Source organism: Nyctereutes procyonoides, unplaced genomic scaffold, assembly GCF_905146905.1.
Source record: "Nyctereutes procyonoides isolate TBG_1078 unplaced genomic scaffold, NYPRO_anot_genome, whole genome shotgun sequence".
Taxonomy (NCBI): domain Eukaryota; kingdom Metazoa; phylum Chordata; class Mammalia; order Carnivora; family Canidae; genus Nyctereutes; species Nyctereutes procyonoides.
The window spans coordinates 46,413,086-46,439,297 of NW_026575121.1; the positions used below are offsets into that span (position 1 = coordinate 46,413,086).

The 26,212-nt window shown below is 36.4% G+C and overlaps 1 protein-coding gene across 3 annotated transcripts in view; it reads right to left on the minus strand.

Moving 5' to 3' along the window:
• The window catches only part of UGGT2 (UDP-glucose glycoprotein glucosyltransferase 2), a 194,487-nt gene that overhangs the window by 15,156 nt on the left and 153,119 nt on the right, over positions 1–26,212 (minus strand). For all 3 annotated transcript variants that reach the window (XM_055335813.1, XM_055335812.1, XM_055335814.1), the window contains 10 exons: positions 21,875–22,033; positions 21,451–21,536; positions 19,666–19,750; positions 15,713–15,798; positions 13,718–13,816; positions 12,337–12,421; positions 8,753–8,935; positions 6,627–6,787; positions 5,891–6,005; positions 1,646–1,762 (listed from right to left, as the gene is read on the minus strand). In XM_055335813.1, the coding sequence (XP_055191788.1) occupies positions 1,646–1,762; positions 5,891–6,005; positions 6,627–6,787; positions 8,753–8,935; positions 12,337–12,421; positions 13,718–13,816; positions 15,713–15,798; positions 19,666–19,750; positions 21,451–21,536; positions 21,875–22,033 (1,176 nt within the window). The remainder of the gene's footprint in view (positions 1–1,645; positions 1,763–5,890; positions 6,006–6,626; positions 6,788–8,752; positions 8,936–12,336; positions 12,422–13,717; positions 13,817–15,712; positions 15,799–19,665; positions 19,751–21,450; positions 21,537–21,874; positions 22,034–26,212) is intronic.

Below are 26,212 nucleotides of genomic sequence, written 5' to 3' on the forward strand. Positions count from 1 at the left end.
TTCAGACTAGCAACGTTTTAAGTGCTCAATGCCACATATGGCAAGTGGCTGCCACAGTGGATAGATCAGCTCCAGATGGATACAGATGATGTCAGGCCCTCAGAGGCTGAGCAGCCACAGGTGGTCCCTGAGTCATGACGGACAAGGAAGCTACTCACTGAAAGAATACCCACTCAGAGCTTTTCTTAGGTGAGTGAGAATCCACTGAAATTTGGGGGTTTGTTAGAGTTAGCTCATGTTAACCTAAGTATTATGGATCCCAAGGAGACTGGTCACTAATGTATGAGTCATAAACTTGTGTATCCCAGCACAACCTTAACAACCTCTCATGAGTTTCCTTCAGTAATATTCTTGATCTCTCTTAAGAAAAGTCCCTTCCTTTCTTCTTAACGATGCCATCTTACTTGTTTCTGCTACATTCTATTACCTTTGATTGCAACCTGACACATTGGCATGCCTTTTTTCTACGCATTTCTACACATACCTAGAAAATATCTCTATATTTTATTGTCTTATTTTGTTCAAAAGTGTATGAATGTTAATATTTTTTACTGAAGACCTTGTAAATATTTAAAACTTAAATTAGCCCATAAAAACAAGATGGTCAGAAGTAGAATGACAATATCTTATAACTATTAAAGACAACATAGTAATGGAATGTGAGTTTGAAACAGCTGGACAATAAATCAGTTTGAAATATTTCATGTAAAAAGTATTTCATGTCTAGGGAGTTAAACTATGTAGCACAGTTAATCTGCTTAAAATTAATATGAAAAATATTTCTCAAAAAGAAGAAAAGCAGACATGTATAGGATCATTTAAGTAAACAGAATTATTTTGGTTGTTTCATTTGGGGAAAATACTGGCAGGAGAACCAAACTGATTATATATGAAGATGATAGTTAATCTATGAACACTTCAGGCAGCTCATGGCCTTTCTTTCAGAAGCCCCTGTGTACAAAAGAGTAACACAGCAAGCCCGAGATCACTATCCTTAGAAAGTCCTGCTTGCAAGGATGGCCCCTGGCTGGCAACTTGGGAACCTGGGTCTCAGGAGTGTTCCCACCATTCCTGTTAAGAGTGGCTCACAGTGCCCAAACTGTGCCAGCACTGAGGTTTATGCTGAACACCTGCTTTCCTTCTGGATATTGGGAATTTTAAGTGTTTTAAGTGTTAAGTGCCTGGTATGAAACAGGTTGGGGGAATGTTTATGTGATCAGTCCCCAGTAAGAATCCTGGGCACTGGGTTCCTAATAAGCTGCCCTGAGAGACAACACTTCACAAGTGTTGTGAAATTTCTCACAGCTTAAGGGATTAAGCTCGTCCTATGTGAGTGCACAGGGAGAAGGCTCTTGGAAGCTTGCACCAGGCTTGCTCTGGACTTTTCCCTCTGACACTGGCATAAAGCACAGCCATGAGGGTGGTATTCTGAGTCCTGTGAGTCCTCTTAATGATTCCTTAAATCTGGGGGTGGTTCTGGAGGCCCCGTGACACACCCTGTACTTGGCCAACCTAAGTATATAGAATAGTATATAATGGACAAAGCAGAAGTGTGCCATATGGGTGCCATTCTGTCTGTAAAAGAGAAAATACTTCTATTTGAACATTTTCACAACTGCTTACATGCAGATGATTATGCACTTACCAGATCAATGGTTTTGGCTCTCTGTTTGGATTCATCATCACACCACGTTTCACACCACAGCCAGTCTTGAGGAAGAGACTTAATGGCAACTTGGTAAATCATATTGTTGGGAAGATCCTACATAAATATGATTTAAACAAAGAGACACAGAAATTAGTCAGAGGGAATAAGGTTGATGATGTTAATTAAAATAAAAATAGGTTAAAAAAAATCAGCAGATCTATGATATCTATTTTTAAGCTATTAAATACTTACTATGACCCAATCATCTTGTGTCATGATGAACCCATGCACTAGAACTACGTCCACAGCTGCTCTGGTCTGGACTTCACCCCTGGCATCAGGGATGAAGTGGGAAGCCCAGACACCCACCACCCACATTCCTCCAAATAGCCTCACTGCCTCCACCTGCCCCGAGACACTGTAAACGATCACCCACACTATGCTGGCTCTAGCTGTTTCTGTCAGCTACCACCCCACTCTCTAGATTCGGAGGTGACCTTTTATTTCCCTGTTAGGGAACAGTGCTCCAGGTATTTTCACATTTCTGCATCGTTCAGGACTTTCTAATCAAAGACTGCTGGCTCCTGGGTTAAAGGAACTTTATAGGGAATCCCTGGGTGGCTCAGCAGTTAAGTGCCTGCCTTAGGCCCAAGGCATGATCCTGGAGACCGGGGATTGAGTCCCACATCAGGCTCCCTGCATGAAGCCTGCTTCTCCCTCTGCCTTTCTCTCTGTGTCTCTCATGAATAAATAAATAAAATCTTAAAAAAAAAAAAGGAACTTTATAAGGTAAATAAGCCTCATAAGTGACAAAGACCTTTAGGTCCTGACAACCAAGTGAGTGCCCAAGCCCAGCCAACTCTTCAGATTAGATGGCAATCTCTGGCTCCCCAATGGTTCTGGCCTCATGAGAGACTGTGGGGCAGAATGCCCAGCTACGTCAGGCCCACCAAAACTGTGTGTTAGTGTAAGTGCTATTTTTGGGTAAGTCATAGGGAGCAATAGATAAGGATAATGGGATTGTTGTAGGATTTGCATGCACAACTCTTTGTGTTGACATATGTTTTTATTTCACCTTGAAGTAGAATGGTCACAGGGTAGGTGTAAATTCAAGTTCATAAGAAATTGCCAAACTGTTTTCCAAAATGGCTACACAGCATTTTACATGTTCATCAGCAATGTATGCGAGTTCTAGTTGCTCCACATCCTCGTCAACACTTAGTATGGTTAGTCTCTTTAATATCAACCATTCTAACACTGTGTGGAATTATTCATTGTAGTTTTCTCATTTCCCTAATGACTATCTTCCAATCTTTTCCATGGACTTCTGCCATTTGACCATCACCTTTGCAAAGTAAAGGGTCTGTTAAAATCTGATTTTTTAAAAAACAAGATTATTTTCTTTCTTAGTAATGAATCTTGAAAGTTCTTTTATGTATTTGTTAATTATTTTCTATGTAAATCATACTTTTAACAGGTCTAAAAACATCTGCATAAACAAAGGCCACAGCGATTTATTTTCTCATCTTCTGAAAGTTTTATAGTTTTACATTTTATCTTTAGATCCATGTTACATTTTGAGTTTTTATATGTAGTATGTATTAAGGACGGGAGCGTTTTTTTGTTTTGTTTTGCAAATGGATGTCTAATTGTTCCAGTACCATTTGTTTAGAAGGCTTTTATTGCCTTCACACTTTTGTCAAAAGTCAATTGTTCAAATGTATGGGTTATTTCTGGAATCTCTACTCCTATTTATGGATTGAATTACCTATCTTTACACCAAAGCACACTGTTTTGATTACAGTAGCTTTATAACAAATCTTGAAATCACGTAAAGTAGGTCTTCAAACTCCATTCTTCTTCAAAGCTGTTTTGGCTATTTGCATTTCTATATGAACTTAATTTTAAAAATGCTATTAGAAATAGTATCTTTTCAGTTTCAATTTCCAATTGTTGCTAGTAAATAGAAATACAGAACTGATTTTCATATATTGGTCTTATAGCTGCAGTATTACTAAGTATGCTTATTGGTTACATATAACTTTTTAGTAGATTACAGAGGATTTTCTACATAAATGATTCTACTGTCTCAAAAAGAGTTACTTATTCCTTGTTAATCCAATACCTTTTATTCTTCTTGCCTTGCTGTATGTACTAGTACCTCTACTACAATGTTGAATGGAAATGGTGAGTAGATATCCTTAATTTGTTCCCGATCTCAGGGGGAAGGTATTCAGTATTTCACCATTAAGTATGATGTTAGCTGTAAGTTTTTCATAGGTGTCTTTTTTTAAAAATTTTATTTGTTTAGAGAGTGCAAAAAGAGGGAGAAGTAAAGGGAGAGGGAGAGAAAATCTAAAGGCAGGCTTTCTGCTGAGTGCACAGCCTGATGTGGGGCACTATCCATGACTGATTTGTTTTATTAATTTTCTCAAAAAACCAGCTTTGGCTTCATAAGAAAATTTATAAAAACATCATTTTTAATCTCACTAATTTTGACTCTAATATTAATTATTCCTCTTTCCACTTAATTTGGTTTTAATTTGTTCTTTTTTTTTTCTAGTTTCTAGGTAAAAAGCTGAGGTTGACACCTTTTTTCTTTTCTTTTAGGGAAGTGTTTAGTCCTATGAATCTACCTCTAAGACCTGTTTTAACTGATTCAGATGATGTACATTATCATTCACTTTGTATGTAAAGAGAAGGCTAAAATACAAATAAATTCAAGCAAAATGGTGGATGGCTTAGGTGACTGGTCAGGAGCCCAGAAAGGGGGCGCCTGGGTGGCTCATTGGTTGAGCATCTGTCTTTGGCTCAGTTTGTGATCCTGGGGTCCTGGGACTGAGTTCCATATCAGGCTCCTCACAGTGCCTCTCTGTGTCTTTCATGAATAAATAAAAATCTTAAAAAAAAAAAAAAAAGCCCAGAAAGGAAGATTAATGACAATGAATTCTGGGGTAGGAGCTTATGGATGAACCTATGAGAATGGCAAAAATGATCAAGATCTTTGTGTACTGCATGTTAAATATCTACCAGAAAGCATTCAATAGAAAAGTAGCACCAGGTGACACACAGAATGAATGTGACCTGTTGATGTAAGCAAGCCAGCCTTGGTCACTGACCACTCCAACGGTACAATGGGTACATGAAGGGGTATTCAATGATGGCAGAAATGGAAACTATGTGTGGGCCCAATGGCATGGGCTCCCACTTACCAGGTCTGATCTAGCTCTTAGAGTTGCCAATAGCAGAGACAAACAGTGAGCTTCTGACGTAGCATTTATACTTTGTAAAGACTAATCAACTGCTTGGTGGCAAGCTGACTAGATTGGACCCTTTCTAAACCAACTAGGGACATAGATTTTTCTGAACTGAATTATATACATTCTGTGTATAGGTCTGCCTTTCTTGCTCGCAAAGACTGAGCACCATTACTGAAGGGCTTACAGAGCTATCCACTGAGAAGGGATTCCGTTTAATATTGCATTAGACCAAGAGACCCACTTCATAGCAAGGAAAGGAAGCCTGGCAGAGAGCACATGACCAAGAGATCCCATGGTCCTGTCGCATTCTACACCACCCAGAAGCTGCTGGCCTGACAGAGCAATAGAATGATTTACTGAAGGCACAAGAGGTGCTACCTTGGAGATAGTACCCTGCAAAAGTGGGGTGTCGTCCTCCAGAGGCAGCATTACAGTCTAAATCACCAGCCATTATATGGTGCTGTTTCATCACATGGAAGAATTACATGGGTCCCAGGGGGCAAAGTAGAAATGATCCTGCTTATCCTCACTTCCAGTGACCCTCTTGGGGAAGATGTGGTTGTTGTCTGCATAATTCTGGGAGGTTCCGGGTCATATCATTAGGTTAAGCGAATCTGGAAATTTGTTGGCTAATTAGTTCAGGTGGGACACAGGACGAAGGGTATTTGTCTTAAAGATCAGAGATAGAGACATGTTTAAATGATGATGGAAGTAAGAAAAATATATGGTAAGCAAGACAGAGCATGTAGTGGGGCAAAAAGGTCTAAGGAGAGAAAAGTGAAGATAAAGTATGATTTGTTTTGAAAATGTTGAACTGAAAGTGAAAAAATTATGCGTGAGTCAAGATAGTTGAGATACCCAATACAGAATTGTACCAAGGGGAGAAAGAGGCTGAAAATGTAAGATTTTGAAGGTTACAAGCAGGGAATTGGAACAGTCTGTATCTATGTGTCCAAAATGAGTCTGGGAACATTCTACTTACCTGATCGAGGTTTGAAAGACTGTTTGGATCTTGACTGAGAGCTTGGTACTGGCCCCGGAGCCTGTCCCCTGCTGCAATTCTTCGGAACTTCTTGAGATCCACTACATACAAGGCACTGCAACAGTGAACCGTCTTGGTGGCTCAAGTTGGTCATGTATTTTCATTTCCCCCCAGTGACTGTCCACAGTAATGGAACTGACATTAGATAGCCCTGGGTCTAATAAGAATGAATCCTTTAATGAATTTTCTCCCAACTGTTTCTGAGAGGTCTGAGGTTTGTTATAAATACTGTTCGGATCATATCCTTGTAGAGTCACCTCAAGTTTTTTTCTAAGATACCATGAAAGTCATGGCTCTACAAAACAACAGCAGCTTTGAAGACAGTATGCAACGAGTTATTCTATAACAAATTATTATTCTGTAGTGGTTAGGAGCTTCTCACTGGAGTCCTATTACTTGGGTTTAACTCCTGGGCTCAGCTATGCACTAACAGTATAAGCCTGGGCAAGTTACATGAGTGCTGTGTGCCTCAGTTTCCACATCTATAAAAACGAGGGTAAGAGTATCTCAAAAGGTTGTCAGATTTTATGAGTTAATTCATGTAAAGTCTTGTAAGAGTGACTGGCATGCAATAAACATTAATTGGTTGCCCTTATTGTCCGATTTCAAAAAAACTAAGTACTGTGATCCAATAAGTTATTTAGTTACTAAAAAGGAAGAGTAGAAGTTTTCTTACCTGATATGGTATTTCCTTCTTAAAAGATGTGATGCCCAGTATCCCTTTTTCCAGAAACGATATCCATCCATTTCAGTGCGGCTATCACAAAATGGGGTATACCCATAAGGTGCTCCATCCAGATCAAAATCTCGGAGTTCTGTTAAGTCATGTCTCACAATCTAAATAATTAAAATAGTTTCTCTGATGAAAACTATCAACTAATATAATGTTATTATTATACAATAAGCCCCTTTTTATGAGAATTTCAAATCATTACCTGACTGTGGAAATAAAAATTGTATTTTTTCTCAGCTCTTTCAAGCAGTAGGGAGTTTACTAAGTTCCTTTTCTCTTGTCCTTATAGATTAAAAGAAACCTAAGATGTATATGCCTAGTCTATATGACAGTGGTCTTACTCAGTAACAAGAAGAGTTTGTTCTGTCATTTTTTTTTTAAAGATTTATTTATTTGACAGAGAGTATGAGCGGGAAGAGGGGCAGAGAGAGAGAGGGATGAGCAGACTCCCTGCCAAGCACAGAGACCTACACAGAGCTTGATACCAGGATCCCGAGATCATGACCTGAGCAGAAGTCAGAGCTACCCACGCATCCCTTGTCATGCCACTTTAATGAAGACAGTTTAAACAAAATGTATTTTGGGAAGAAATTAAATATTTCATAGTATGCCACTTTTAGTTTATCAAGGTATAGACTAATAATTCAAAATCATTATGATAAATCTCCATTATTGTGGTATTGACACATATTATTCTGAATGATAAAGAAAAACCTCCTGATGAATCTTCAATGGCTTTAATGAAATAATATTAGTATGTTTCTTTAATTTTTTTTTTAAATTTTTAAAAAATTTTTATTTATTTATGATAGAGAGAGAGAGAGGCAGAGACATAGGCAGAGGGAGAAGCAGGCTCCATGCACCGGGAGCCTGACGTGGGACTCGATCCCGGGTCTCCAGGATCGCGCCCTGGGCCAAAGGCAGGCGCCAAACCACTGCGCCACCCAGGGATCCCCAGTATGTTTCTTTTTTAAATAAAGATTTTATTTATTTAAGAGAGTGAGCAAGTGAGTGTGAGCAGGGGAAGGGGTAGAGCGGGAGGGAAATCATCCCAAGCGGACTCCATGCTGAGCCTGATGCAGGGCTAGATCCCAGGATCCTGCCACCATGACCTGAGCTGAAACCAAGAGTTGGACGCTCAACTAACTGTGCCATTCAGACAAATTTTTTTTTTAACAGATTCAAGCCTGCTGGGAAATATCACTGTGTAAGTTGGGGGAAGACAGGAGAAATATATTTTATGTTAGATGGTATGTTTGGAAGTCCTTAGTTCATTACTCACATTTGCCTGTTTTCTTAATTTTTAATTATAATGATTTATACTTCTCAATTTGGAAAATACTACAAAAATAATAATAGAGTTTATTCTAATACAGGATTTGAAAATATACTTTTTGTCCTAAATATAAATTGTACTAACTTGTACAATTTATGTAATGTTAATATTTACACCTCACTGTTCTTAAAAATTCTGTGTATTTTTCAAATATTTTTTCCCATTGATTACAAAGGCACACAAAGGGTAAATTTTTAGATATATAAATTTTGAAAGGTGAGTACTGTAATGGTTTTTTGGGGGCTAAATTTGGGACATTTTTCTCCCTTAAGTAGAGTGAGGAGGATTTGGCTAATGCCCACAATTGCCATGGGAGACTCAAGGAGAGTTACCTGTAATAGCCAATTTTTTCAGCAAGAAGAAATAGCTCATTTTAAATAATCAGCTCATTTTCATAGGAACTCAGACAACTACTTTTATTGTGACTAATGTCAGTACTTATTTTTTAATTACCAAAATTAAAAAACTACTACTTCAGAGAGAAAACTACCATGTCCTAAATAATAAGTGGTACTTCTTGTGATACACATTTGATTTTCCCCTGGAATTCTGACAGTCTTTTTTTTTAAATTATTTTTAAAGATATTTTCCTTATGTATCATATTCCTGTCACATATTTTTATGTGGTGTGGTAACAAATAATGAACACCAGCAACATAAATGGAGTCCCTACACTCAGACAGAAGTACAAAAAAAGTTAAGTGATACTAAAAACAATAATTAATCTTATTACCTGGTCAGCATCAACAAAAATGATTTTGTCCACTGCTAGAGGAAAAAGGACATCGAGGAAAAGAATTTTGTAACCCCAAATAATCCTCTGTTTTTCAGTCTGCTGATGAAGCCAGTGGGGCCATTTATATTGCACTAGTTCATACTGGAATCCATACTCCTCAGCCATGTGAGGAATTACCTCCTAAAAACATACACATACACACAAATCCAACATGTTCAAGGAAGAGAAAAGAGTTTTTGTTTTAGAGAAAAAAATTAACATTGTAAAAAGTAGAGTTTTACTATAAATTGTTATAAGCTAATTGGTAAAATGCCTAAATTACTTTTACAACTTACATCTATTATTGAAGAATACAAAAATGCTGACAAATATAAAAAGACAAGTATAGATGACATTAAAAAATAGGTACACCATATTGACTAGCAAGCTTATTAACTAAAATTAATGTTCCTCTAGTTTTTACTACCAATGTTTGACCTGAGAAAGCCTGACTATATGAAGAAAAGTGTCTGGATCTTGGAACATGGATGCATCAAACAGTTTATGTGAATGTGAACATGTTGGCTGGTCAGACAGATAAGACATGAAGAGGGTGTGCAAAAAAACACAAAATGAGTTGTAAATTGATAAATTAGGTTCTCTACAGAAGTTTCACATTTGAGATTTATGACTAATTCAAGAATTAAAAATACAGGGCAGTCACTGTGGATCTGGATGTTTGATATTAGATTCAGAGTCTTACAGACTTAGACTATCTTATTCTGTTTAAAACAGAGCTGTTAATGAAATACACTGTTGGCTAGGCTTGGCTCAAGAGCCCCAGAGTCAGAGGGAGAGTGCTACAACAGTGGGGAAAGATGGCTCAGCAGATAAGAGAACTTGCTTTTTCCTCCTCGGTTCTCAGTTGTAGCTTGTTGCTGGTTATGCACCTAGTTTAATTTTCTTCCTGCTTTTGTAGGCAATTTTGTGGATTTAAATTACATTCCTTAGAGTAAGCAGTGGTCTTATCTGTGAATTGAAATGTTGCAATTATGGCTGGGACAGTTGCTGATGTTTTGGTTTCAAATTTTTAAAAGTTTGAAAATTTGAAAAATTTTAAACATTTTTAAAAAAGTATACTAGGAGAAAGTAGAAAAGCTAATCCACAAATATGCATTAACATTTTCACAGAACATGTACTAGGTGCCAGGCACTACTATAAGCCCTAGGGATACAGAAGGGAACAAAGTAGATACAGGTCATGGTCCCCGTAAGGCTTATATTTTAGAGGTGGTGGGCAGAAAATAAAAGAAAGTCATCTACAGAACATAGTGGTAGGGGGAAAGTTTTAAAAAGGAGAGTGAAGTAGAGTGAAAAATCAGAATGGACTGTAACTTGAGATTATGGATCAGGAAAGGATTATTCACTAAGTAGGTATAATTCATCAAAGATTTGAAGGAAAAGATGAAGTATGTTTTGAAAATTGGAAGGAAAGATCTAGGGTACTAGTGATTTCTGTATCTGACTGCTGGTTATGGGGTATTTTAACTTTTTAAAAATTCATCCAAGCTGCACACTTATGATTTGTACACACTGTGTTTCACTGAAAAGTTTCAAAAAGATAAACATTTTGAGAGAAAGGAACAGAATTCCAAAAAGACAGAAAATGCTATTTCAGATATGCTGTTACTTTTGGCCATGTGTTAGAGTAAGAACATTATGTAGACATGGCGCTATGTTTCCACTGAATGGTATCACTGCCTGCTAAGAGAATCTTCAGATTGTACTATCTTGTACTTCTGTACTTCTACTGTCTGTAGAATTAATCCCCTTATGTAGTGTTTGTCAAGTAGGATAACATCAAAAATTTGGTAACATGGGGATCCCTGTGTGGCTCAGAGGTTTAGTGCCTGCCTTTGGCCCAGGGATTGAGTCCCACATCAGGCTCCCAGCATGGAGCCTGCTTCTCCCTCTGCCTGGGTCTCTGCCCACCCCTCCCTGTCTCTAATGAATAAATAAAATCTTAAAAAAAAAAAAACCCACAAAAATTTGGCAACAAACTAGTATGACTTATTTATACTAATGAGTTCTTTCTCAGTTTGTCTACTGCTGAATGAGCACAACAGGTAGCACTCTTGGTGGTGGCTGTGGGAAAGGCTGTGACATAGGGTAAAGCACCTGGGCTTTAAGGGCAGAATGCTTGGGATCAGATCTCAGCTATGTTCCTAATTAGCTGTTTGATCTCAGGCCTCAGCTTTAAATGACAGATTTTGCTCAAAGAAGCGTTAGGGACTTTGCCCCAGGTTCCTAGGAGATAGCCTCTATCCTTGTACTGTCCTGCCTTGGGCCACACCATTAGTCTCTGCTAACAATGGGACTTACAGTTGGGACTCTGAGCCACAAGGTATCATGACGCTCAACCTCTGGAGGGGCTGGAGGCAAAGGTCAGTCAGGTGGCAGTCTGGTGGGTCTATGTGGCCAACCCCCCAGAAAACTCTGGACACCAAAGTCTGAGTGAACGTTCCTAGCTGGCATCATTCCACATGTATTGTTACAGGTTTGCTGGGAGAAATAGGCTCTGTCCACCGACTGGGACAGTACAGCCGGAAGCTCTGGCTCTGGTCTCCCCTGAACCCTGCCCTGTGCATACACATCTCCTTGCCTTATTCATTTTAATCTGTATTGTTTTGCTGTAATAAACTGTAACTGGGAATATAATGGCTTTTCTTAGTTCTGTGAGTCCTTCTAGTTAATCTCTGAACCTAAGGGTAGGCTTGGATACCTCCCAACTGTATAGGCCGGTTATGTGATTTCTGCATCTTGGCTTTCTGGGAACAGAATGTTATGAAGAGCAACTAAATCATGTAGGTAATAAAGTACTTAGCAATGTGCCAGCGATATTAGGGAATAAAAACATGGCTGGCTATTTTCATTTCTGCTTTTACCACTGGTTTTGGATTAGAAAAAGTGAACTCCTTTGAACTGCTAATGAATGAGACCCTAACTTCCATGAAATCTGATGAACCTGTAGGATGGGAGAAACAGGGTACAGTTTGAGGCAGGAGTGTGAGGCTGAGTAAAGGGTAACAGTGGTTGGCCATCTGAAAACTTCTTAAGATAAAATGCCTCACACTTCTAAATATAGTACCCAAATCACCACCATAGCAATTCACCATGCTACACAAAGATAAAAGAGCCTTTTTATTCTCAAGACTATCAAATTTATTTCCTATGATAGTTTTTCATATTCTCCAGATACTACTGTTCTAGCCTATCTTTGTAAAATTATGACAGTATCTAATTCTTTTTATTGACAATCTGTACATATTTTTCATTGCCAAATTTTAATTATATTCATTATCATGAAAAGCCACCGATCTTCCTGATTTTAAACCATCTCCTTCTGTCCTTTTAAATACCTTAAAAACAGCATAGAATTTTTCTTTAGATAAAATAATAGTGAATACCAAAGTTTTAAAATTGATTAAAAATAGTAATTTCAAAAGACTCATTCTGAAAATATTATGTGAACTTACAACAATATAAAGAATTTACTATTCAAATATTGAACCACTGTATAATAAAAAGATTAATGCACTTACTTTAAATGTTGGTGAGAGATAATTTTTTAGAAACCAGAATTTCACGGGTGTTTTGGTGTTACGTAAAACAGAAAGCATCATAATTCTGTAAGGGAACATTAAACCCAGTAAGTTAACATTAATGGGAGTTCATCCTGTTTTCCCAAAGGCTTTTAATTATTATATATATAACTACCTACAGATACTAAGTTTTCACTATGAATTATGGAGAAATAGACTTAAGTACCTTCACAAATTATGATTCCTCGGCAAGTATATACTGTGTAAGGATATATACATTACACACACACACACACACACACTATGCAGAATAAACTGATTTTCATTTGTTTCAGTAGACCCCAAAATAGTCTTGTTTAGTTAGTTGAACTACATTCTAATCTCCACTCTATTACTATGCTGCTAATATCAGGTATATGAAACAGGAAGAGTTGAATAACCTGTTTCAGTAAATTCACTGGATGGGTCACTTTTCTTCCTATGCTAGACCTCTGGCTGGAGAAGATACAGATCTATCTAAAGTGCCATATTAAAATATCAACACATATTCAAATATTTTTGAGAGATTCTCTGACTTCCTTCTATATAAAAAATTTAAAAAACAGCCCTTTGTAGTTTGTAATTAGGCTTTCCTCCTCTTATCCTACCCCTCCTTTTTGTAAAATAAGGTATTTCCTCACCAGAAAAGGGAAATTTACTATATATACATTTTTTCACATATCATATTGTTACAACAACATATGTTTATTTCCTAGCCATACAGAACCAATCTGTGTTTTAAAAATACACGTGGGGTGCCTGGTGGCTCAGTCAGTTAAGGATCCAACTCTTGATTTTGGTGCAGGTCATGATCCGGGGTCATGGAATCAGGCCCTGTTCTCATAATTTTAAGTTAAGAAAGAAGAAGGTAGGGTGCTTGGGTAGCTCAGTTGGTTGAGCAACCGACTCGGTTTTGGCTCAGATCATGATGTCAGGGTAGAGTCCTAAGATCAAGCCCCCATCTAGCTCCATGCTCAGTGGGGCGTCTGGTTGAGATTCTCTTCCTCCTCTGCTCTTCCCCCTAATTGCATGTACTCACTCACTCTCTCTCTCTCAAATAAATAAAGAAATAATCTTCAAAAAGAAAGAAAAAAGCAAGGTGCAGAACAATATACTTTGTTATTTTTTAAGTAAAAAGTTAAAAATGAAGAAAATACATTTGCTTATCTAAATATATCTGACAAGTTATGAAAATAATATTGGTTTCCTGTTGGAAGGAGACTGGGTAATAAAAAAACAGGTGGATTTTTTTCACTGTACATTCTTTTATTCTTCTAAACTTTTGAAATTCTTTTTGAACTATGTATTACTTTTCAAAGCATTGGATAAAAAATATACGTACCTTAAAAAGCGTTCATATAGATGGCCAGAAGCAACTGAAAAAATGTTTAGAATATCTGCTTCCTTTTTGTCTTTTTCTTTGTGCAACCTTCTTGTGAAACTTGGAATAAAAAAGTAGTGATTGACAGTTTCATTTTATGCATTTGCAAACCTTACATTCCTAAATACTAAATTTAATACACAATAAAAATAGGAAAATATCTCAAGTCCCATCTCATACACAAAAGTGACTGAATCTTTTATTTGGAGTATTCATAATGCATAATTTTCCTTCCTATTTAATAATTTTATTAAATTAACTTTTTCATTTTTATATGCACGGATATTTGGAATGACTAAAATTTGGAAAAACATAAACAACTTATAATTACTACAGATATATTTTGCTAAACACTGATTGTTAGGACACCATTTTTCAATTATTTTCTTGTTGTAATCTCCCAGATAAGAAAAATGTGATTGACACTCCCAAGTTATGATTACAATTAAGATTTAAAAAGTGAAAGCATTATATTATAAACAAAACTTATGTGTCTGGAGGAGTTACCTTCCTGAACACAGGCCTTCTCCTTTCCTAACACAGCAGGGTTTGCTTCTGGTACCCTTTCTGTACAGCAAATGGTGAGCTATTATTTGATGGTCACCTGTATTCATTCTTGTCTCCATCTTCTGCATTTAATGGAAGCTTATGGATAGATACCCGCTATAAAATGCCCACATTCTGCTTTATTATCCTGTCAAACATACCTAACCTCCAAATGATCTCAAAATGAAGGGGTTTGAGCTCTTCTCAATCAATGCACATAAAGGAATAGAAACACCATTCTTATCAAACAGGGAGTCAACTACAGAAAGAGGCCTAAACTGGGCACAATCCCAAATGATGGGAGCACTTCTGATTGCCAAAATAAAATCTGACTAGGTTGTTGAATCTATCTGGCTTAAACTTTCTATTTCCCACCCTTGATAAAAATGATCAGTGGTTCTCCATCATAACTCAAATGAAACTCAGATCTCTAAAATGGACTTTCCAAGTTCCCTACAATGTGGATCTACAGCAGTTTTTGTTTTTGCATATCTAACATCCTTTATACTTCTAGTAACAATAACCCGGTATTTGGTTGGGGGGACATTCCTCCTCCAGTTTCATTCTGTGAGGTCTGGGGGGGAACAAGGCCCTCTCACCAGCTCTAGAGGTAGGCATGTGACCCAAGCATGATAAGAATTACAGTGACCGGTTCTGTTTGGAACAAATGGCTAACAACTGGACAATGAGCCAGCCCTGGGACTTCTGCTCGTACTATATGGAAAGAAGCAAGCTCTTCCCACTGGAGATGGCAAGCTTTTCCTTATAAAAGTTCATTTGAAAATAAAGGAGGCACAGAGACTAGAACTAAGACATGGAGGAAGGGTTTCTTTTTTTTTTTCTTTTTTCTTTTTTGAGGAAGGGTTTCTAAACCATGTCACTTGAATGCCCAAAGCCAGCTCTATTCCTGGACTCTCCATATGTAAGCCAATATAGTCCTGTTTTGATGAATATAGGCCCTAACCTAATTTACAGACTCCTTATTACATTCAATGTCCCAGTGTTTCAGCTAAGCTGAGCTACTTCTATTCCTATGAACCTACTCAATCTTTCTGTCTTCATACCTTTGCTCTATCTCCAACTTCTGAAACCCTGTCCCTCCTTCAGAAAAAAAAAAAAAAAAAAAAAAAAAAAGAACACATCTTGAGCACACACTTCTCCAAGGAGTCCTTCCAGAGATTCTTCCTAACTAGATGTAGTGTTTTTCTCTTGTGGTTTGCAGAGCACTTTACTCTCAGCTGTCTTACAGCTCTAGTTCCTATCCTGTTGTATTAACATTTATGTGTCGATCTCATCCCTCAAGAGGAGAGGATCTTTGCTTCACTTAGATGTTTACCATCTGCAGGCCTGCCGCATACTAGATTCCTGATGGATCAATCATCAGATGTTAAAACATTCACTAGTAATTACCTTTTAATGGAATCCCACATTCCTTTTTTCTTTTCATCTTTATCGGTAAGGATATCCTCCTTAATTTTGTCTGGCTTTTTTTGCACCTAGATAGCACAGTAAAGAAAAATCTTAGAACTGTGTGGCTTTAAATATTATGCTGCATGCTTAAAAGTGAAACACATGGGGCAGGGTGACCCCTGTAAATCTAAGACAGGTATAGTGACAGGGCAAGTACAACATCACAGACACAATCTGGTTTCAGTGATCAGTTTAACCTCTTGTTGTTCGTTCTTTTGGTGATTACCTCCATACTGCCAAATAATGTGCTTATGCGTCTATTTACTGATTTATCAGCTTCAGATGTCATCTACTAGCATATCTGGAATCACAGAGTTTAGACACTTTTCATTCTTTGTGATGAATAGAGGAGTAGAGCTTCCCTTATATCACTCTTCCTCTCTTTGTCTGGAAGCTTTGGTAGTAACATCATTATCATTATCTACCGAGTATCTTCACAGCTTCAGATAATACTTAAATATATACATTTTTTGTTCCAACACTTAGTTTCTCTTGTATTCTAAGATAAGGATACTAATAATATTTCTACCCTTTCCCTCCACCTCCCACCTTACATTAGCTGAACTTCTACTTAAGCATTGTATATACAGATAATACCAATATTTACTTTGATAGAACATTGTGTCTTTGGCACTTTGCTGTTTATTCTACAGCTTGAAAGTCAGTAGGTAGTGCTTTATTGTGACAATGTAAATCTCATTCACTGAAGAGTCTGCAAGGCCACTATCACTGTGTTACATCTGTGCAGTTACAGTAATGTGACCCCTGTGCCAAGTGCAGGAAACTGGACATTTCAAATGGATTCTGCTTTCTTGCATTCCTCCAACAAACATTTTTTTTCTTGGAATTTTATTGCATTTATTTTGTTCTTGTGATGAGATAGATTTCTTCTCTACTACATATCTAACATGTTCCAGTTTATTATTCATGTTAATTGTGTGGAATTCTTGTCTTCTTGAAGATATGTTCCTTGGAGTTCAACAATTAACTGCCTATTTCTTTCAAAGCTTTCTTTGCATTGGTTTTCAGATTAATCTCACTATTTCTCGAAATACCTAACTTCTTTCTTGGTCTTCATCTTTATTGTGTTCACAAATACCTTCAAGAAGGGGTGTTAAAAATAATTTTTCTAAATCTTCACCCTTCAGAAAATAACTTTGTCCTTACGTCTGAGTCTGATTAAGAACTTGGCTAACGGATCTTAGCTTCAAAGTAATTTTCCTTTGAACACTAACGACTTTATTTTGCTGTCTTGTAACATCCATCTTGAAAATAAAAAGTCTGATGCTAGTGTGAGGGTCATTCTGTGGCTGTGGCCTGCCTTTTCTCCTTGAGAGTTATTAGGGTCTCATGTGGGCCATTCTTCACTCATACTAACCTGTGGATCCTTTTGACATGAACATTTTTCTCTCTCCTTATCTGTGAAATACCTTCCCTCCTCCATTTTCTGTTCTTTTCTGTGGAACTCCTATTCACGGGCTGATCCTTAATGTTATCTTTTTTACTTCTCCTTTTCTATGTAATTCTGAGAGATGGGCACTGAGGAGGTAAAACTGTATTATTAAAACCAACTGAAGGACCTAGGTGATTGGGCTACAGAAAGTCTGACTCTGGCAGGGGATGGTTATTACGCTCAAAGATTTGGTGGGTATGGTGAAAGAGTTTGACCTTCTTTGTACTACAGGGTTACAAGTCAAATTAGAACCAATACAGAGAGTGAAAAAATTCAGCTCATGAATGTTATGTTTTTACATTCTGTATATTTTTAAAATCCTCCCAAGACTTACTATTGTTTTATATATTCACCATTCATAGAATTATCCACAAATTTATCATTTTATCCTCTCTTCATTCATTTAAAATTTAAATCTTCCAAGATAATTTTTTTTTTCTGCCTATAGTACCTCTTTTTAAGAACTTCTTTTATAGTGTGAATGTGCTGGTGGCAAATTAAGTTTTCTCCATTTGTCTGAAAATACCTTGTTTTATGTGTCCTCTTGAAAGATATCTTTTCAGGGTAAATTATTCTAGGTTGCCATTCCTTCTTTCATTCAGTGCTGTTAAATAACATTCCAGTACCTCCTGGGCCTTCATTCTTACTGCTGAGAAATCAATAATCAGACTACCTATAGCTCTTTGAAGGTGATTTTTCCTTTTTCCTCTGATTACTCTCAAGATTTCTCTTTTCTTTGGTATTCTGCAGTTTTATCAGAGTATAGGTGTGAATTTTCTTTTAATTTTCTTGCTTGGGATCACTGGACTTCTTGAATATGTAAACTCGTATCTTTCATCAATTCATGAAAATTTTCAGCCATTAGTGCTTCAAATATTAGATGCCACCTCTTTTTTTTTTTTTAATGTGAGTATAGTTGACATGCAATGTCACATTTACCTCATTCTTTCATCTTTATCTGGAACTCTATTTAAAATGATTTTAATTATTTACTACTCATAAAGCATTTTACAAACTGAACTACTTTATTCTTATAGCAGACATGTGAGGTAGGTTCCATTATTAATTACAATTTATAGATGAGGAAAATGAGACAGAAAGAGGCTAAGTAATCTATCCAGAGTCACACAGCTAGAGAGTGATAGAGCCAGATTAAGTGTAGGTCCTGGAGTCTCACATTTTTCACTCTATTCTCTATGCCTTTTATGCTCTCTGCTGTATTATCCTCTTTTTAAATGTCCCTCTTGCATCAAGAATACCTTTTCTGGTCTATTTTCTGATTCACTAATTCTCTCTTTAGATATGTAAAAGTCATCCATTGAATTCTTAATTTGGGTTATTGTATCACTCAGTTTCAGAAGTTCTACTTTAAAAAAAATCAGATATACACTTCTATAGTTTTCTGTTCCCTGCAATTATTTTCAAGCTTATCTTTTATTTCTTTAAATATTGTAAGCACAGTTGTTTCAGAGTCTGGTCAATAATTCTAATATAGAGAGTGTTTCTGTGTCTGCTTTCTGTTGTTTCTGAGGTTTTCTCTATGTATTTGGATACAGTAATCTTACTCCAGAGATATATAGATGTTTCTGCCAAATGCCTGTACAATCTCATCAATGTGGAACTAGTTCAGTGCAAAATCAAAGCTCAGGGTTTCCTGGACTACTTGCACAATAAAAATTTGGGCTAAAAGACTGTGTAGAATAATTTACTAGGGTTCATCCTTACCCTGAAGCTATAGCCAGCTTATTGCAGAGAGGGTCTTCTAACAGATTACCCACTTTATATGGGTCTAGGGTTTTACTTTCTGTCCCCATCACCCTGCAAGTTAAATCAAAATGATAGTTCAGGTGTATCAGGATGGACAAATATTCTCAGGACAAGAGAAGCTTCTGTGCTTGCTTACTTCACTAGGCTCTTATTTTCCCTTTAATTTTGGTTTTGTATTTCCTTGTTATCCTTATTATTTTGTTACTGTCAGATCCTCATTGCTTTTAAGATGTTTCAAAAACATTTACCTAACATTTTTACTAGTTTTAAGTAGGTAAGTGCTAAGTTCATCCAAAGAAGTAAATCTACCATCATTAAAATCTTTTTTTTTTTTCTCTTTTATTTCTTTTCTTTTTGGTAAAGTAAAGAAGCATCACTTTTTCTTTTCAGGGCTAACTTTCAATCTGTGTTCCTGATCTCATCTCTTGAGCCTAATTTGTAACATTATCTGGCTATGGATACAGTAGATATAACAGACATATCCTAACTTAACAAAAGTTGTTCCTTCTCTTCATGAACTTCATCCTCTTCTTTCTTTTATGTCAGAGTTCCAATAAAATATTTTAGGTAGTAAAACTGCAAACTGAGTTGAAAAATAAAATTAATCAGCTAAGGACAGAAAAGATAATTCTTAATACTAAGAACAAACAACAAGAGTTTCTGCCTCACACACTTGTACTTCCAGTATTTTGCTCTTGAAGCTGTTTATCACAACAATGACATCTTCCAGGTCTGGTTCAGAGTCAGTTTCTTCATGCCTAAAAGCAGAAAAACATGTAAATGTTTATCATCAACTCCAGAAAAGACATGCAATTATGATGGTATAAATAACAGAATAAATTCATTTGCAATAAACGTAAGCATAACATCACTGTGTATATATATTTGCTGTTTCTATAGTCAGGATATGCTATAATATACAATTTTCAAAATTATCCAATTTTAACTTAATACAAATTAAAATTGCACAAAAGCAACTCACCAAATTCAATATTGCCTAATCACTGAGCAAGACTGAATTATTGCTTATCTTTGCTATCAAGATTATCACAAAAGTCGAATCTATCATAGGTCTTTGATATACTACAGTGACAATTAAAATATGAAATGTTTTCGAGACTTTAAAATAAGTTGTTATATATCACAATTGAAGAAATTCTATGTCCAACAGCTTTTCAATATCCAGCACCCATTTTCAAATACCAAAATTTGAAGTGTGTTGTTAAACCTGTAAGACTAAAAATGTGTCTATGATGGTCACCTGCATGACTTGAATGTTTCTATTTTGTTATACATAACGTATCTCATTGTCTAATTTTCAAAACTGTATAAACAAGTCAAATATGACAGCTTTGACCAATAATTTTTGATACCATTTTATGTATAGAAAAATACATAGAATACTGTTAAAAACATTTACAATAAAGTTGAATTGTCAAAGAGGGGTCAGAGGTCAAATTAGTAGATACTCTGAGTCTAGTCAAATTCATAGCACACACCTGAAGACTTTCCTAAAATGAAAATCTGAGGCATTATGGGACTATGCTAACACTCCCTCTCTTTCTCCCAATTCCCCAGCTGAGGTGGCTAAACCAAAGCAGAAGGCACAGCCATGCCCAACAATTACCACTACGAAATAGAGAGGGTTCTAACTTATATACTAGTCATGTCAAATTTCTTAAATTTTTCAAGACTTTTCAATCGTAAATGTTGCTCAAGGGCATCAGCAATTTTAGCCACTGAATCCACTGTCCAATAAGAGCAGGGTAGAGCCAGGTCACACACACTGTAGGTAGACTCACACAAGATCTAAAACAAACTCCCTCCATCCAACCAGATGGTAGAAGAAGTAGTGATGATGACTCTTATTCTATTTCAGGCATCATTTCAAGCACTTTAGAGATGGCAACTCATTTGATCCTTACAACCGTCCTTTGTGGAAGATAGAATTATGTTCCTAGATCCAAGAGCTCAGGTCATCTGGATCTTCCCAATTGCACTATTTGATTTTTATAAGTAATGCTAAGCAACTAAAAATCACTGGATACATGAGGATAGTGAGTAGCTTAAATGAAGGGAACAAGCTAAACAAGCAAGCAGAGGACATGGACTTCACTGAGAAAGAACTAATGTAGGGGGAAAAAAAGAATTGAAAGAATTTATATACTCAATGAGATTTGGAAGAAGATTGTATCTCGGTAAAAGCCATCTACCTCAAATGAAAGGATTCACTACATCTCAGGAAGCATTATTATTTTATTCTTTTTAAAAAGGACACTCTTTTTAAAAGGACACATTGTATTTTTCTGGGAATTCTAAATATAAAAATTAAATTTTTGTAGAGGAAAAATAAATCACTCTTTCATTTCTCACCCAAAACACTGAAAATTTAATTTACACATAAAAATTTAAAAGTGGTTTATATAACTCACCCAATTATTTGATAAATATAACTCACCCAACTATTTTATAAATATCTTCAGATTTTCCTTGGCGTAATTTCAGTATCCAAGCACCTGGGTTTGCTTTTAATTGAAAATATCCCTTTTAGGATGAGAAAAATATAATTATAGTTATATGACTAAACATCCAATTGTTCAAAAAAGATTATACGAGGGTGTTTACTAACCAGAGTGAGTAAACTCTATAAATGAATTCCAAAGAGGAAGTTTTGCAATAACCTGAATAACACATCATGAAAGTATGATTCCCTTCATTTTTGTTTTAGTTAATTACCTTATTTAAGGATTCAACTTTGTTTTCTGGGAGCTGTTCAGCAATAGCAGGATAAAATCTATTTTGCTTTATTATTAGAAATACTTGAGAGGATTTTACCAAAACATGAAATGAAATACAATTGATAAAGTATTTCTAATACTTACGAGATTGGCCATTACTATTGTATCAACCACAACAGGATTATTTTTTGTGCCTAGTGTAAACTGCAGACCTCGAGGAGGTTGTTCTGTCATTGTATCAAAGCAATGTCCTTCAAGTAGTAGATATTCTAGTTCATATTCTGCTGTAACAGTTCTCTCAATCTATGGGAAAATGTCATTGTGTTTGGTATTAGTAACTCTCATAACACAAATTCTGTAATAAATAAACATAATTATCTTAATATTAGCCTATGTATTGTGGGGGCAACACAAGTCTGTCTTTTTTTGAGTGACTTAATAGTTGAATCAATTTCTTAAAGACCAAAACTCATGTTTTTTTTTTCCTTTTCCGTGACATCAGCTCTACTCTAACTTCATGATATATGCACCAGTATCACAAGCAAGCAAGAGGTCATAAAATTGTAGTATTTGAAGATCTCTTCAAGGCCGAGTGAGATGGGAAACTCCTCAAAGAATCTGCTCCACTGGCTGTTGACCTAGAGCTAGCTCCTTTGGATCTGGCAAGACAGTCAACTTAACATCATCCATCACCTTTCTTGTTATTAAAAAAAAAAAAAACAAAAACTAATGTTTCGTTGTTTTGCACTAAACATACGTTCACCAAAAAATTTAGCAAATGGGAAAGAGAAAAAAATAGAAATCACCTACAGACTAAACATTCCTAATACATACCAACACTGATTTCTCTTTATCTTTTCCATAAATTTTTTTCTAAGAAAGTGTATCCAGTAGGGATGCTTGGGTGGCTCAATTGGTTAAGCCTCTGCCTTTGACTCAGATCATGATACCAGGGTCCTGGTATCAAGTCCTGTCATCAGGCTCCTTGCTCAGCAGAGAGTCTGCTTCTCCCTCTGCCTGCCACTCCCTCTGCTTGTGCTGACAAATAGAGTCTTAAAAACAAAAAAGTACAACCTGCATGTTCATTAAATATAGTTTTCATATATATATATATGTATATATATATATATATATATAGTTTTCTATGAACATGTCTATCTCTACAAACATCCTTCTAAATGGCTAGACAGTCCAATTGTTTCCAGGTTCTCCTCTATTGCAAATGTTATAATGAATATTGTAGGGATAACACTGAAAAACATAAACACAAGAATAAATCAAATGGTAAGTGATATTTACATAGTTTGGTAATTTTGTTGAGCAGATAAGACAGCTATGCTATCTATATCTTATTTTATTTCATTATAAGCTTCTGACACTTTTTAAATGGGTTTAGGATATAAAATATTTGAAAATATTTTCTATTGTATAGCTGCTTTTCTTTGTAATCCACAGAAATACTACTACTTGTGTACAGCATTTCTGAATCTAGTTCTTAAGAATGGGAAATAGTGTTTGTTTCGACATTAGTTGGATTCTGAGTCATGTCAATCCGACATGAGTTGGATTGCTGAGCTATTATTAGTGTAGCAATGAACTTCATATACTTCATTAATTGTGTCCCCAGTCCTCACAGCACCATGTGTGGATGGAACTTTCACATGACACAGTCTCAATGTGAGAATATTGTAAGTCAGAAAAAAATTGTAGACCTTCTCTAAGTTCAATTCCTTTATTTTATAGACACAGGAATTGAACTCCACAGTAGTCATGAAGCTTAAATGTTTTTCTCTATGAATCAGATATCGGGGCAGAGGCCAAATATGTTCAATCATGTTGTGACTAATAATACCTTTATTTCATACTAATGTAAAACTTTCTCTTGTCCCTATAGTCATATAGCAGACAACAATTCTGTGGACTTACTTAAACCACACCACCAAAAGTAGCCAATTTATTTTTCAAAGAGTTCTTTCTAGTGAATATTTGAAGTTCATTAATAATTTCATAAAGATAATTTAAGTTAAATTTGTTCTTATCAGGGTTTGTTTTTGCAAGGATAGGAATTTGTGATATTTTGTGACAGCTCCTTTATATATTTACTTATCTGCTTCTAAGTATTAACTGTTGATATGAGACATGATTTTAATATCTTTCAAATATAACTTTGGGTGCATATTAATATTATTAATATAAGTGTTTATTGTATTGTTCTGTGGCTAAATAGTAAGGAAGTTAGCCCCTTCCTTTAAAAGAAGTATAAGCTGGGATCCCTGGGCGGCTCAGTGGTTTGGCACCTGCCTTTGGCCCGGGGCATCATCCTGGGGTCCAGGGATCGAGTCCCGCATTGGGCTCCTTGCATGGAGCCTGCTTTTCCCTCTGCCTGTGTCTCTGTTTCTCTCCCTCTCTCTGTCTCTCATGAATGGATAAATAAAATCTTAAAAAAATAAAAGAAGTATAAGCTTAATTATAAAGATTATCACTTGGGTTTATTAACAATTATCTATGGTAGTAAAATAGAAATTCTTTAACAATTGCATTGGTAACAGGTGTTTAAATTACAGCTGACCCTTGAACAACTTGGGTTTGAACTGCGTGGACACACTTATATGTGGAGTTTAATAAATGTATTTTCTCTCCTTTATGACTTTTATCACATTTTCTCTTCTCCAGCTTACTTAGGAATTAAAAAATTAATTTATTAAGAGTACAATATATAATGAATGTAACATAGAATTGTATTGATTGACTGCTTATGGTTTTTTTTTTTAAGATTTTATTTATTTATTCATGAGAGGCACAGAGAGAGAGGCAGAGATACAGGTAGAGGGAGAAACAGGCTCCATGCAGGGAGCCCGATGTGGGACTCAATCCCAGGACTCCAGCATCATGCCCTGAGCGGAAGGCAGATGTTCAACAACTGAACCACTGAGGAGTCCCTGCTTATGTTACCCGTAAGGCTTCTTGTCAACAGTAGGCTATCAGTAGTTAAGTGTTGGGGGGGGGTGTCAAAAGTTACAAGTGGATTTTCAACATGTGCTGACCCTCATGTTCAAGGGTCTACCGTATTGCTATTTGAGAAGCAGCTAGTACATTTTCCTGTGAATTTTTCTCTGGCATAGCCACATCCTATTGTCCTTCAGCAAACTTTTCTTCCTCACTTCCTCTTTCCTGGTAAACAAACATCCACTACTGTTTCAGGTGTTCTGATACCTTTCAGATAAAGGCTCTAACTGAACACAACTGAAGAGTCTCTGGATGCAGTCCTAATAACAAGTTCTGAGAAGAACCACCTCTCAACTCCAGGTAAAAGGGACTGCTTCTGTCTAAGCTTTCCTATAAACCACTTCTGTCACCCTTAATTATGATGATGAAGGATAGTTGGAAGGCAAGCAGGCAGGGACAAGGGCCCCTCCTAAGAGGAAACACCCTTAAAAGGTTTTTATACCCACCCTGGAAGGAGCCCTCCACCCTTCCCCATGCGATAGGTAGATGAAAAACCTGACTGGATGACAGTCTGCACGAAGGGTTAATCAGATTAAAACAGCCTGCCAACAAGGCCATAAAAATCCCTAGATTTAGAAACTCCAGTGGCAACCCTTTCAGCTCTCCTCCCTCTTTGGGAGCCTTGTACTATCTCTAAATAAGCCTTGCTTTACTATCACTCAATAAACCTTGCCTCGCTGCCCGCCACTGTCTGGTTTGACTCCTCATTCTTCAATGTATTTGACCAAGAACTGCAGACACCAAAGGAAAAAATCTTGTAGTACTGGCAATAATGCTGGCTATGCCATAAACCATGTGAACAAAGTTGTGGTGAAGGAGGTTTTTCTCAAAATTTTTTAGGTCTTTATGTAATATCCAGGGATTAGACACGGCAAGGAGTACGCTGAGCCAGTGTGTGTCTCAAATCTCTCTTTACCAGCCTCATTTTTGCCAGTGTGCACTTTCCTTTTTACCTACAAATCCTTCCTTCTACTCCAGCAAGTGTCTCTACTTTGTTATTTCATATTCTTCTAGGATTGTTGCCAGTAATATTCTATGTACAGAAAGTAGTGGAAGAGAAGAGCCTTAGAAGTAGTTAACTTTTACAGCTGGAGAATTTATAATTTCCTTCTGTGTATTCATATAATCTATGAAAACAGAAAAAATTCCCTTTAGTCTTCTCAAATAAATAGAACTACTGTTCATTTAAATAGCATCTAGGGGTACCTAACTGGCTCAGTTGGTAGAGCATGCAACTCTTGGTCTCGGGATTGTGGGCTCCAGGCCCAAGCTGGGTGTGATTATTTAAATAAATACATAAACAGCTTCTAAAAAGACACTCATGTACCTGCTACTCACAATAATAGTTAATCTCCATTAGTTAACAGCTGGTGAAATTTTTACAACAGATTCAATTCACATCTTTTCTAAGCTGTGTTAGTTCTCCCACCACATACTTCTTACATTTTGGTCAGAGTCTGTAAGTTTATCTCATTG